This window comes from Melanostigma gelatinosum (genome assembly GCF_949748355.1).
Source record: "Melanostigma gelatinosum genome assembly, chromosome: 21".
Lineage (NCBI taxonomy): Eukaryota > Metazoa > Chordata > Actinopteri > Perciformes > Zoarcidae > Melanostigma > Melanostigma gelatinosum.
Genome location: NC_136654.1, coordinates 6,828,572 through 6,842,903, shown reverse-complemented (window position 1 = coordinate 6,842,903; position 14,332 = coordinate 6,828,572). Strand labels below are relative to the sequence as shown.

The 14,332-nt window shown below is 43.3% G+C and overlaps 1 protein-coding gene across 2 annotated transcripts in view; it reads left to right on the top strand.

The window, feature by feature from the left end:
* The window catches only part of LOC306795145 (myosin phosphatase Rho interacting protein), a 43,232-nt gene that overhangs the window by 14,970 nt on the left and 13,930 nt on the right, over positions 1–14,332 (top strand). For both annotated transcript variants that reach the window (XM_079293543.1, XM_079293542.1), the window contains 6 exons: positions 6,085–6,236; positions 8,634–8,718; positions 11,376–11,598; positions 11,943–12,480; positions 13,719–13,860; positions 13,988–14,104. In XM_079293543.1, the coding sequence (XP_079149669.1) occupies positions 6,085–6,236; positions 8,634–8,718; positions 11,376–11,598; positions 11,943–12,480; positions 13,719–13,860; positions 13,988–14,104 (1,257 nt within the window). The remainder of the gene's footprint in view (positions 1–6,084; positions 6,237–8,633; positions 8,719–11,375; positions 11,599–11,942; positions 12,481–13,718; positions 13,861–13,987; positions 14,105–14,332) is intronic.

The window sequence follows — 14,332 nt, the reverse complement described above, 5'->3', positions numbered from 1 at the left end:
ATGTCCTCACTGTTGAGAGAACTGATTTTATAATCGGCAGTTTAAATCAACTGGATTTAGTCAATGTTGGTTAAATTAAGCAACTATGGCGCTTCGATCATTTCACTTGCTTGCTGTCATGTCGTATCATGACTAAAAGTGACACTTTCGAACATATTAAAATAACTTTTGAAAATTAAAAACATACATTTCAATTCATCAAATTGATTTCCTATCTCGAAGTTAGCACTTTAGTCAGTTAGCACTTTAGTCAGTTAGCACTGACTAAAGTGGAGAGTAAAAACTAGAGCAAAGTAGACATAACGGCGGTTGAAGAAAGAAGTTTACACATTCAAACAGTCTTCAATATGAGGCATAAGTGTGCAGAGCAGCAAGAAGCACCTTGACGACTGTTAGATGGAGTTGGATAGCAAAGAAAGGCAAAAGTTACCCATCTGGAAAACCACACATACTCCCAGCAATTCTACTTCGTCTGAGTCTCAACAGCCGACGCAACATGACACAACTCGATCGGAGCACCTGTTTCTGCAGCCGCCCGTCTGCTCTGTCACCACCTAGACACAGACTGGGTGTGTTTTAGTATTATTCATTTGTTAAAATGATATACGTTACATGAACACAATTGACAGCGCTTCAATTACAATTCTGTATGTATAGTAGAAAAAGGAAAATAATGTACTATAGATAAATAGTTATATTTTGCACCCACTCAGGCATTTAATTATTCTGGGCTTGCCACCACTGCTGGTTGCCAAAGCTCTGGTTCACGTAGCTCAATTACAGTTGCATCTGATTGACCGATCCTAGCCGCTTCTTTGAAAAGAATCCTGCTGTGTTTGCCGGAGTAAATGGTTCTTCGTCCTCCAACTCTCCCTCCTCCTCTTCTTCCTCCTCCTCCTCTGCATTTGTCGACTGCTGGCCCTCGAACGCAGCATTAAACCACCCACTCCCTCTCACCGTTCTCCATAAGAGATGCAGCGCTGCGAACCGCCCACAGTCCTCTCTGAAACACCTGCTTACAAATATGTGTGAAATGCGTGGCGTTTGGACTTTTTCCCTCCGAATATTGTCTCGACACAATCGGCCCTCTCTGCGGTGCAGATGCCTGTAGCGTTCATTTGAACGTCTTGAAAGCATACCAGTGGAGTGAGGTGTGTCTGGGAATGCCTGGAGGGCTATTGGCCCTGTAACAGAGATGTCAGATATCCACCATATGGTTTAGTCTGCTTTTATAGAGCTATATGTTGATCTAAAGTACAGGCGCGGGTTAGGGTCGGTATTATAAGTGAGGATATAAGGTAAATACCACATGGGATTGTACTGGCTTAATGTTGGCTCGATATTGGGGCGTAATTATGGGGTCGTGAGGACTCTGGAACGTTGATGATTGTAATCTTGTCCATGACCAATCTGTCAGCTCTAGTTCCTGGCCTGATTGCAATGTATATCTGTGGTTGTATAATTATTGTGGACATGGGGAAGGAGAGAGAGAGGTTTGATATTCCTCTTTCGCCAGACTGAAGGTGACTCCATCCGTCTGGCACCTGAGAACATTTCCTCCGCAGCTGGTTTCTGGGGCATGCTCACTAGTATCAAAAATGTGTGTTTACCTCTGTTGTCTGATGTTGCTATGGAAAGATTCATTGCATAATAGCTGTTATCGGTAATGAGCAGAGGATGTTGGACCCTGAAGAGACCTGATTCCAGGCCATGTCCGTGAGCCAGGATGAAGCGGTGCCAGTTCATCAGCTTTCCTTTTGGTTTCCATGTCTTCAGTGATCAAAGTCTAAATGCCTTTGGATGCGGCGTGACGAACTTGAGGATCCTGCCGGTACACGTCCAAAGAAGAGTAATGGAACTTAATGAGCCAAGTCGTAGCTTTTGAATTTGTCAATACCAACGTTGGCAGACAAACTGGCACCTAATACCAAATAACAGATGTTTCTGATCAACTTACAGGTGTTTATAACTACTTTGGACATTGAGCAATACACAGTGTATTTGGATACTGATGCGATATTAATGAGAAAATGAGACTGGGGGGAAAAAAAGATGAGATATTTGACTCGGCTCACATGATTAAATGCCATTTCATTCCCTCATGCTCCTCTTAACTGAGTCAGTTTAGCTGCACTTTTACTTTCCATGACTAGAAATGAGTCTGTCAAACCCAAAAATGTTGATGGCAGAGGAAGGGAATTTGCTTCTCAACCAAAATTGAGAGTAGATCATCAGCCAGCTGCCAAAATAAGCAAATATTTCTCCCGCTGTGTCATAAGGGAGAATGGGATGTTTTGCTAAGCTGCGGAATGGCTAAGAGTGGAGGAAGCCAGGAGCGCTAAGGCATGCTAATCACCATCTTCTAAACAGAGAGTTGGTTCCTAATGAACACTGTTGTAATGATACACACCCTCTGGACAGGGATCACAAGACATGAATACGATATGGTAAGGAGAGCAGAGTTGGGATGAAACTATGCAGTGGATCAGTTGTAATTGCTGAGTGGGTAAACTGGGAATAGTGTCTCCGTTCACTTGCATTGCATTGAAAAAGAGATTTCAGTTTTTTTATTTGACCACTTAAAAAAATATGAATTATGCTTTTAGATGTGAAGCAAGTTTTCTAATTAATAAATGAAATACTCATATGTAGATGATGCAAAAATTGATTTCAGTTGATTTGATGTTTGCACAGTTCTGGTGAAGACTAGTACTGTATGACAGCTAAATAAGCCAATTTGGCTGCTGCTTTCATTTAGTCTATTAATGTGTATATATATATATATATATTTTAGGGGTGTAACTGTTCACAAAATTCACGGTTGGGTTCGGTGCGATACAGTGGAGCCACGGTTCGGTACATTTCGGTACAGTAGAAAACTATAAATGCCAGAGAAATGTACTTGATTTTAAAATGTATTTATTCATTACAACTAACATCATAAAGTTATTCTTTGACTTGAATGATGGAACTATACCTGAGTGACTCATCTTCTGGGGTGTCTTCTTAGCAACACATAAGCATAAAAAACAAAAACTGCTCCTTAATGTTATGTAGTATTGTTACTTACATCTTGCAAAAGAGATTTTTAATCTCAATGGGACTACCTGGTTCAATAAAGGTTAAAAAAAAAAAATATATATATATATATATATATATATATATATATATATATGTCAATATTGGTGCTGATGCAAAATGTCTTCCTGCCCCTCCACTCATCAATGACTGGCCCAGAGAAACCAAATCTCTGTCTGATTTGTCTCCCCTTGAGACTCTGTGTCTCCCATGCAGACAGTATTCATATTATTGTCTGAACAACTTCAGAGACGAGAATAAGTTGATGCTGGTTTCATAATTTCCGTGCTCTGATCACAAAAGGACATTTGTTTGGGCCTCTTGTCTCTCGGTCATTTCCTTGTTGGGAGTTAACGGGAGGAGTGGCTCTGTGGACTGTGGCGGCTGACAATCCCACATTGTGTGAACTGCTGCAGCCTCACAAAGGGCCCATTGTGGAGAGCGGTGGCCCGGCAAGAGGGGACCGGGTCTAGGCTAGGTGACAGAGAGGTGTGGGTTCCAGGGGCCTGGGTCCGGGGGCGTAGGGGCGTGTATTTGTGCTTAGCTGACACTGCGTTTGGGGCAGGGAGGCTGCACATGTGTGAGAGGAGTCCCGTGCTGCTTTTATACATACTGTACTCCGAGAAAAGCACCCACTTTCTGTAAGCTCTCAAATCTCACTCGCAGGTGAGCAGCTTTGTGAAAATAGGTTTTTAATCAGAGCTGTCAATCGCTGATTTATTGTCCGTGTCCTGGAGAATCTGATGCTGAGATTATAAAACTGGGGCCTTCAGCTGCTTGTAAAACTGTTCCCAGAATTAGAAATATTTTGCTGTTTATCCTCCTCTGACTCCAGCTCAAGGACAAACCCCCATGTGTGGTGTACTCTAGATTTGTTTACTCAGACAGATGGCCGAGCAGTTCAAAGTCAGAGTACACCAAACCCTTCTTTTTCTGCTGCACTGCTGTTCTCCTTGACCACCAGTTTGAGACTTAATCTCCACTTTCTCACCCAAACCTCCTTCCTCTCCCCATGTCTGAGAGTGACAGGGCTCTCAGGTCAAGCTGTCGCCGGTCTCTCTGTCCAGTCTGAAGCAGGCCTAGGCCCTCGCCCAGCTGTCCCAACGTCTATTTGTCCGTCTGTCTGTCAAGCCCGGCTGTTGCCCTGGCCTCTCACCTTAGTGTCAAGAGCCCTCTGTGATTTAACAGCCATGGCTAAAAAAAAAAAAACGTTTACTTGCTGCCTCCGATTTTTCTCTTACTTAGTTCAACCAAACTACTATGTTCCAATTTGTTGTGCCAGATTTTGACTGTGCTGTCTGCTACAATATAGACAGTAGCGAGAGAGTCAAGAATGAAAATGACGTTTAACAGCAATGAAGTAAACAGGGCCTCTCATCTACCCTCTGGGTTGGATGACCACCACAACCCTTTGACTGTTGACTTCTCTGTCCACATTAGAGGCTTCCAGTTGCTGACAGGCTATGGTTATGCTGCACAAATTGGGTCCTTGAGATAGATTTATTAAGGCAACAGCAAACATGAACGGGATGCCTTTTTAATTAGGTTTCCATCTCTACCTCTTAATATATTCTGATTTGCAGAGGGCTGTAATTTATCCTCTGTGGCTACTTGGTGCTGGAAACCACTGTGGGCATTTTTGGTGTTTATAATTCTGCCTGTATGTTTAGTGCAGTGAAGGTAGGGCCCAAGAGCAGTTCAAACAGCCACCCATGCCCAGTGTGCTTAGTCATGCAGTACTCATTTACTTTACATTGAACAAATATAAATCCCTCGGTTAACTAGTGCGGCGTCTCCCGTTGCTCGCGCCAGTCATTTGGAGGTCAGACGAAGCAGAAGTCAGTTTTCTGATCTGGTGATATTCGTGATACGTGTGCAAATATCTACTTTCTGTAAGTACTGTCAATTTAAGAATGCATCTGCACAAGTACTTTGCATGTAGAAAAGCATAATTTACAAAAACTGCACGACTAGGCATAACGGGTTCGTTCGGAGTGATGCATTGCAATGGCCTATGAAAGATTATTTTATCTGTTCCAAGTTGAGCTAGCGCGCTGCCGTTCATTGTAAATGAGGCGTGCCGACATACAAAGCCACTGCATGCTTACATAAACCTCGATGTGCAAACCTTGGGTCGCTGTGCACAAAGTAGTGTTATTGTGGAAGCCTTGTGGTCAGGTTATTTATAACTGACAGATGGCATCCATGTCAGTGTGCATAGTTGGGTTTAGGCATCAGGCAGATTAAACTCCAAACCGCTCAGTGAACCCGTGAACTGTCCCTGTTCTTCAGTCCTTTTGCAACGGTCCTTTCAGGCTCTTTCTATTGCCACTATATACAACGTGTCTGACTGTGTGAATTTGGGATGAACCAGCAACAGGCTATATTCACATTGGAACAGATGCAATACGAACAATCTTGAAGTAGAACACTCTGGTTCATTTGATGAATAATGTCAATTAATATGATTTCATGTCTTTTTATTTCTATGCACCTGATTCTAGATGGCAACTCTTTCTAGCTCGATCAGATTTCTTTGAACAGCTACTGCATCATTATTACCGTGGTGATTCTGGACTTAAGCCTAGACTGAGTGACGACTGTTAACGATAATGTCACGCCGAGGCCATTAATGTTGTGAACGACTACCTAATTTCCCTGTCTGGAATCCCAGAGATTATTGCCAGAGCGATACTTTCCTTTTACAAATGGAGCTAGTGCAGTAAAAAAAAAACTGCATTTATGATGCAATTACGTAATTATCCTCTTTTTAAATGCTGCATTCCATCTCGCAAGAAACTAAAATATCACATGGAACCCGAACAAGAACATTTTCTTGTGCACAGACTGTGATTATATCAGTGTGTGTGGCTTGCCAAGCTTGGCAGGAAAAGTCATTGCTGGGGCGGATCGTGTGAGAAGACGGGACCATGTGGGATACGTGGGCTCGTCTGTTAACTTCACCGCGTAACACTCTTATCTGTGCGTCTCTGTTGTGTCCTGCAGCCCAGCACTCTACCTCAGGGTACGATCAACATGAACCAGTGCTCCGACGTCATCGATGGAGAGTCCAGGACGGGTCAGAAGAACTCTCTTTGCATCCTGACCCCCGACAAAGAGCACTTCATACGGGCTGAGTGTAAAGAAATTATCAACGGGTAAGACGTAGTAACCAGGAATGTGATCTGTTAATGTAGGAATTACAAATCTGCTCTTCTATCTTCATATAGATATGATGTAGAATAATTGCCTCGGATGGGCAATGTGGTTTTTGTTGCTCTCTATGTTGGTTTGAATGAATAGGGATGCCAGAGACTTGGACAAGGGAGAATAGTTGTGAGCAGCTGCTTTTGCTGCCAAAACTGCTCTGCCCTCTGCTGTTTCCTTTGGGTTGTGCTTTTTTCAGAGCCTCGCAATCCCCACTGCAGTGACAGTGCACATTCTTGGACGGTTCCCTCTCCCTGCCTCTCTTGGCTTCTACCTGTGTTCACAAACACCCCCCATCCCCCCCATACGCCGGAACACAGATCACAACACACTGACGCAGTACAGAAACATATGGAATTCGATTTTTAGTCATTTCCAAGTCTGGAGAAATATGGAAAAAGGGAATGGAAAACATGTGTGTTCGCTTATCCTGTTGTCTGAGATATGAAATTCCGAATTTCTAAATATAAATTGATCATACAAGCGGGTGTTTTTTCATGGTACTTGGAGCAGACAGGCAGCCAACGCAGCCCAAATGTTTGTCAGTGTGTAACAGAGCGCGGGCCAGAAGGAGCTTCATGTCTTCGACAGCAAGGCTGGCGTGCAACTGAACACACGCACTCCCACGCAGAGCTGCCTTTGCGCCTGTACGTCACAGCCTGCATAAACAGCTCTGCCCCAAGTGCAAGATGTTGGACAGTGAAATGTCGTCCAACTGTCTGCGTAGGACTCTGGACTCAACGGCCACAATGGGTAACTGCACTGACGGCTGGGTTGACAATCCCAGATATAAAGCCTGGTTGGTGGATTCCAAATGGGAAAAGAAAGCTTGATATGCAAAGTTTGTGTTCGACATCTCCAACATGGGGGTAGCTGCAACTGTAGGCCATATAAAAGACCAAAGGCATGGCACCAATTGTTTATTTACATAATAAACATTCAGCCATTTGTGCTCAGATGTCAAATATGGTCTGAAACATCTGCCAAGAAATTTGAGTCTTTTGAAATGGATAATATGGAGGAACCCGTCTCCTGTCCCTCTCCCCCGCTGCTGCACATGTAGTGTGTCTCTGCACTGCACTCTCCCTCCCTGACTGTGGAATAGATATTATGGCTATTCTTAGGGAACTGTGACTCACAACACCTACTCTCCGTTATGCTACCTGCTCGATCGCTGCACACCTCCCACTCTCCCGCCATCTGGCTCCCATGTGCAGCTTGTGGGCCACCACACCGTCATATTAGCCCTCGCAAATGTTGCCAATAACTGACAGTGTTGTAACAGAATATATGTATTCTTTTTGATGTCTTTCCTGGTTATGTTAAGCTTTTATTAATTATGCTACAGTGTAATAACAGGGCTGTGTGGACACTCATTCATTTATTGTGACAATACACAACAAAGGTTTTAAACTCTTTACAAAATGGGCGTAGGAGAACAATGTTTGAGTGTTGTGTTCCACAGTCACTGACTTGATTACTCTTATTTTAAAAGAGCCAGTGGTTTCTGTATTGCATGAAGTTCTATATTTAAAAAAATGACATGAACATATGTGGTAATCATGACGACTATTTTCAGATTATATTAGTTAGTCTTGAGATCAATCAGTCCAGATGTGTTTTCGTTATATCTTGTCCACTTAATCATTCTTATTTTTAGTCAAACTTTAGTTTTTGTCGACTAAGACTTTGGATACTTTGTCTTAAACCGTGAACATTTTAGTCTACTTTTAGTTATGACCAAGACTGTGCATTTTTCTTGACTAGGATGAATCCAGATGATTTTAATTGAAGATGCACATGCATACATATTACCTTGTGTGGAAGTAGAATGGTGGCGCTACAGCAGAGTAAGATTGCACAGAGCCAATACAAAGCTGAAATCTGTGGGAGTATTATCTGTGCTGTGTCGTAAATAACGTATTCATGCTTTTTAAGCACAACACTTAACTAAATCCACATTGGCTAATTTCATAATCGTATCCTTGTGAATTGCATTTTTAGCAGGAGCACACACACACGGAGCGAAAAAGCAAACGTGAATGATCAAAGATAATTAAATGTTACCGCAACAAGCTTTAAAATGCTTTGTGTTGCCACCTAGGGGATTAGACTGTCTTTCGCTGCACGAGCTCACTGTTGAGACTTTAGAGGGTGTTAAAGTCATGGTACATTGTATCGGTTTGTGGTGTTGGGTCATGCACATGCTTTACCTGATAAGTGTAATGACTCATGTTTTGCTACAGAGGACTTTGTCCTTCATATATTGATCCCCCACAGGTCCAGGGTATTTACAATCTGCATGTAGTTTCCCAAGAACAGCTCTTTGACTGCCTCACTACTCGTAGGTGGCAGGAGGCTCTGACTGTTTACCCCAGGACCAACAAGCAGAACCAGAAGAAGAAACGCAAGGTCGATCCACCCACTCAGCAGGTAATGCACCTATTCACACACTCCACAGCAAAGTGCTTTTACTTTGCTCATTCTGATGACGGTGCGAGTAGTAAGCAACCAAATTCAGGTGTGAAATTTCTGCGTTGGATTTCTTGTTATCGTTTTATATCGATGGGCTCCTGAATGCAGCGTAATCCCGGCAAACTTCAACCAGAGGGCCCCCGTGCACACGTAAAGCAGAGAATAAGGATGCTGTTACAGCTTTAGTGAGGATACAGATGAGCAGTATTTTGTGATTATTAGGTTTAGGTGATTTAAAGAATTTAGTCATGTTGTTACCGAGTGCAGCAACCATTCTGATGCATATTTAGTTTGGTGCATCTGTGCTTGTTTGACATCGTCTGCCTTACAACTGAAGTATATCCAAACGACAGATAATGAGTGTCTCAGAGTATGATTTCAGGCAAACCTTTAAGATGGATATGACTTCATATCGACACAGGTTGATCCCCACGTGGAAATTGTTCCATTGCTACAGCAAAGAAAGAACATACATATATTATTAGGACAACATGTGCTGTGGAAGTATGCAGTATGGAGGCTTTTCATTCCACTCAAACTACACCAGCTGTTTTCACCCGAGAGAGAGATCTATGGTTTTTTTTCTGCCAGCAACATGATGAACAGTTCATGCTATCCATATTTCCATTCTTGAGTCGCATGATGTGTCAGTCTCGGTAGTCGAATAGACTGCATTCCACATACTCCGAAAATGTATTTATACGTCGAGATACACTTGGATCATTTGCATTACAATGTTTTATTAACGTCACCTATGTGCCCTGTGAAAGTATGTGAGTGCAGCACAGTGACCATAGGGAATACAAATGCACTTTTCATGACATTTCAGTCCGATTTCTCCTTTGGTAATTAGACATAAAATAACAGGACTATTATTACCATAATATTTGTTTCAATAATGAGATGAAATATCGTACAGCCCACCCACCGTGGGATACAGCTTTCCCCATTTTCTAACCCCATTTTGACGAGAGGCCAAATTTGTGGCGAGTGCACACAAAATGCCCTCTGAAGTTCATTGTCTGGTTTCTCTAATGACGGCGCCCTGAATCCGACTGTGACCGTGCCAGGCTGATACTAACAAGGCTCATTTGCAGAGGGGCAGCGGTGACACGGTCATGACTGTTTACGGTCCTGTGTGTATAAGAGTGTAACTCCTACAAATTATATTTTATCACAAAAGGTTGCTGGTATCTGCTTTAAACAACAATATAGATCAGAACAGGAATACATTGTTTTCTTGCATGTATGTGAAATAACCGTCGAGGCTAAGCAACATACTTTTGGCTAATGTGTGAGGGTGATTAAGCTTTCACTGCTCGTCTCATGTCAGTTTCTATTATTGTCTCGTGGGCTGTTTGGTTGTTCTGGGATGGAAATGGCTCACATCTCCACTTCCCACAGTTCTCCCACTTTGACTGAAGTTGCTGGAGACGCATGCTCGGAAGCTGTTGTAAATGCTTGAGCACTGGCACGTGTTTGTCTTCTGGGTGGTGCCCCTAAGTTGAAGCACCTGACCTCGAGTACAAAACGCATGACGGGAAACTTATTTCTGTGACATTTTGTAACTGAACGGAGTTTTGACTTTCAGATTCTTGTTTGCTCATCAGCAACAAAAGGCGTTTGGTAATGCTTTATGCCATAAATATGCATGAATTTGGCCTAAATAGGAACTAAACTAAAAACCATAGTTCAACGAGTACAGAAACCGTAAATCATTGAGACAGATGGGTTTACCTGTATTGATTATAAATCAGCACTACATAGCAGGCATTAACAAAGGCTTTTTGTGATTGGCAGGGTGGAGAAACTGCAAGCCAGTGTTTTTCCACTGCAGACATGAACGGTCACCCAGTGAGTTCAGCTTGGCCAAACCTTGTATCCTGCTTCACCCTTGGTGGCTTTGAAATTCCCTAATAAATTATTTTTTGTTATAATCCGGATCGATCCAGGTGAAGGGTGATTAAAAAGAACATGCGTCTTGCTTCTCTACTCTGATATGAGTGATTCTTGGTTTGTGGTGATTAAAGTAGGCTGTTTCTTTGCTTTGGAAATCTTTCTCCTCTGGTGAACTCAAATGACCAATATGTACTGGGGACAATGTACGTTTAATTTAGTTTGCTCTTTGTATTTATTACTCGGATGATTTTCATCAAGGGCTGTACTGAATAGTTCAGAGCTTCAAATCCATCCTTCATAATTTTGGCAGTCAAATTCTAAATCAACATTCGAGTGTTCATTCAATTCATTTTGTTTAAACCTGGTATTTCTGCACAGTTGCAGATAAAGGTCAGGCAACACTATTATTTTTAGAAATAGATTCCTGTGGTTGCTGAGTAGCGACAATACGATAAACAACAATCAATTTTCTTTGGCTTTGTCTTCTTGATGTTAGATTTACCTGACGCATACGGTACACTTAAAAACCCAAGTAATAAAAACAAATCAATCAAAATAAATTTCCTTTATCGGAGTTTCACATTTCTTTTCAGTATTTAATTATTCTTCAACCTTTTTCCTCCTCGTATTCCTGTTCGTAGTCTCTCTGTGACCTTACCTCCCAATATGTCATTTCCTCTTCCCACCTGCTCCTTCCAACCCAAACCCCCACCCAGGAGCCCGGCCCTGCCAAGGTGACGGTGACCAACAGCAGTGGAGGAAGCATCCCTTGCCTGCCCGGAAGCATCGCCAGCGCTGAGCGTGTCCCGATGAGCCGCGCCACTCTGTGGCAGGAGGAGGGCCGCTGGAGCAGGGCCACCATCCCCTGCAGCCGCAGTGCCTCCTGTCTAAGCCAGCTGAGCCAGAGCCAACCAGACTCCAGTATCACTACTCAAGATGGTGAGGACTAAGAGGACAGCATGCAACTTCCTCAACATCCTGCATATGCTTCAGCTATTCTTTCACTGTGATGAGGAAAACTAGGTTAAAACAAAGTAAAGGTTTTGGACAGTTTGTTATCACTGCTTACGTAAAGGCATTTTTAAGTCGCACTTACTTTTAGTCAACTTCTTCACTCTGTCGCGCTGAAGAATAAGAATTCAGCCACTTGGCCAACTGTTCGGTGAAACTTGTCAAGTCACTATTTAGTAGTATACAGGTGTGTAATGTATGTTCACATATTTAGCACTATATGCACACTGTTTTGGGAGTTTCATACCGGTTGCACTGTGTTCTTGCTTCAGATGGCGGCACCATGACCACCGGACGCAAGGTACGAGTGGAGAGTGGTTACTTTTCCCTGGAGAAGACCAAGTCGGAGCCTTCGCCGCAATCTCAGCCGCCCCAGCATCTGCCCTTGTCCTCTTCAGCATCTTCCTCCTCTTTAGGAGCTCTCAGTCCCAGGTACATCTCTGAGTCCGAATCCCAAACTTCCCCTTATCAACCCTCCCAAGATCCTCTCCCTCCTCCAGGTGCACTCGTTTCCCCCAGCTACTCCACCATCAGCTCCTCCCAGAGCTCGCTGGATTCCGAACCCAGCGTGACTACACCCACCTGGGAGGGACGCAGTGGTGGAGGAGGAAGCATTTGTAGTGTCAGTGGGGGAGGAGGCCGGGTGGGCCGGCCTGGCAGGGAGTACACGGCGCTGTCTGATGTGCCACGGGCTCGCAGGCTGAGTCACCGCGAAGCCTTCCGCTCAGAAAAAAAGCGCCAAGAGCTTAGGGCACGGACCCGGAGTCCTGGCAGAGAGGAGGTGGCTCGGCTGTTTGGGCAGGAGCGCAGGTAAGAGCTTATGTATATGTGTCATGCTTGGCAGACTCTACAGAGACATTTGAAGTCATGCGGACTCACTTGTGATTATACTGGCAGCCAAACATGATTAATAATCATCAATGAACCACTGGTTGTAAGCCCTTGACATAGCCTTAAAACGTATAGATAGCATGCCAAGTAATCTCCTATGTGAAGCTCATGCATTGCTTAAAGCATCAGCACTATTGTTTGTTTTTTAGCACCACCCTGTGGCTGCTGTCCTTGAGACATTCCTGTATCTTGAGCACTGCTGCCTCCCCTAGCTTCACCAGTGGTTTGCCGTTAATGACTTTCGGATTGAAATGCACGTTTTACTTTCTTTTCTACTGATCTCTACCTTTTGCTCTTGCTACTTTGCTAGTTTGTTTTGTCGTTTCAATCTTTTCCAGGGGCGACTGAACGGAGCTAAACGCTCAACCAACCCTTCCGCCCCTCCTCTCTCAATGCTGGTCACCGCTGATTCCTGCTTTCTATCATTTCATCTCTGCCCTGCCTGGGAGAACACACACTCACACCGTTTCATAAATACTTTATTTACTGTATATAATGTGCATACTCAAACGTCCTGGTGGTTGGTAATGATGGTGGGTTTACATCCTGTTTGATCTTTCTTTCTTGTTCACACACGCTATACACACTCATAAAGTAACAAGTGCAGAGCCTTAAGGTAACGCTGTGTTGCCGTTGCTGCTACTTAAATTTGTCTAACCAACCATCCGAGTCATTTTCCTTTTCATCCAAAGTTTAATCTCATTATATAACACCTTTTTATTCTTTGATGTATCTCTGGTTTGGTCTCTTTGGGGATATTACCTCTCCCTTGCACATTGTTGTCTCTTTGAGTCTAGAATGATGTCCAAAGTAAAATTGCTTACGTATTTTGTAAATGTTTTGCACTAATGGCTGCAGTGCATTTTGCACACGATACATTGAAACTACTTGTATCCATTATGGACATTGATTTTGGCTCAAATTTGCTTTCATAACATGCTTTGGTCTTGTTTTTATGCTGATTATGCCACAATGTGAGGATTATGTGCTGCATTTTTAAGACTTTTTTTCATTTTGTATGCTGAAAAATGCATTTTTTTTTAAAGAATGATTAAGATATTTAACTGTCAGAAAATACTTTTTTTGTGAAATACTGTATGTACCGTACTGTGAATCGAGCGCTTCTCTGAAAAGGATGGTCCCTTTGTGTCTGTCAGGCGTTCTCAAATCATTGGCAGATTCGAGGAGGGTCAGCCTGTAGAGCGCATGGACGTAAGCAGCTCCAATGAGCCCTCCGCTAACACCACGTCAATCCAGAGACAAGGACGCAGCGAGAGGCGCTATCTGGCTGGCAACCATGTATGTTGTCCTCTTTCTTAATCCTGAACAAATGAATCTAAAAAGTACCCAAACAATCCACTGAATGGCAAATGTACTACGTAACGTTGATGGGGATTATGGTTTCTAATACTAATTCTATTTATAGGAGATGTCACTGGATGCAGGAAAGGATCGCTCGGTCCCTGATGTGTCCAGCTCCACTTGTGCTAATTTAAGAAGAGCCAAGTCACTGGACCGCAGAGCCACCGAGTCCTCAATGACTGTGAGTACAGACGGTATTTCCAAAGTATATCGTTGCCAAATGGACTTTCTTGTAATGTGCACTGCTCCGGGGGAACAGCATTATTTAGTGGTCGGTGTAGATAATCTAACTTTCACATGCACCCAAACACAATAGCATTAGTTTTCTTCAGTTTCCACAAGTGAGATTAAAGTAGCCCTCAAGTTGCACCGGTATCTTCCTGACGTCTGACTCCTGCCAGTCTGACAA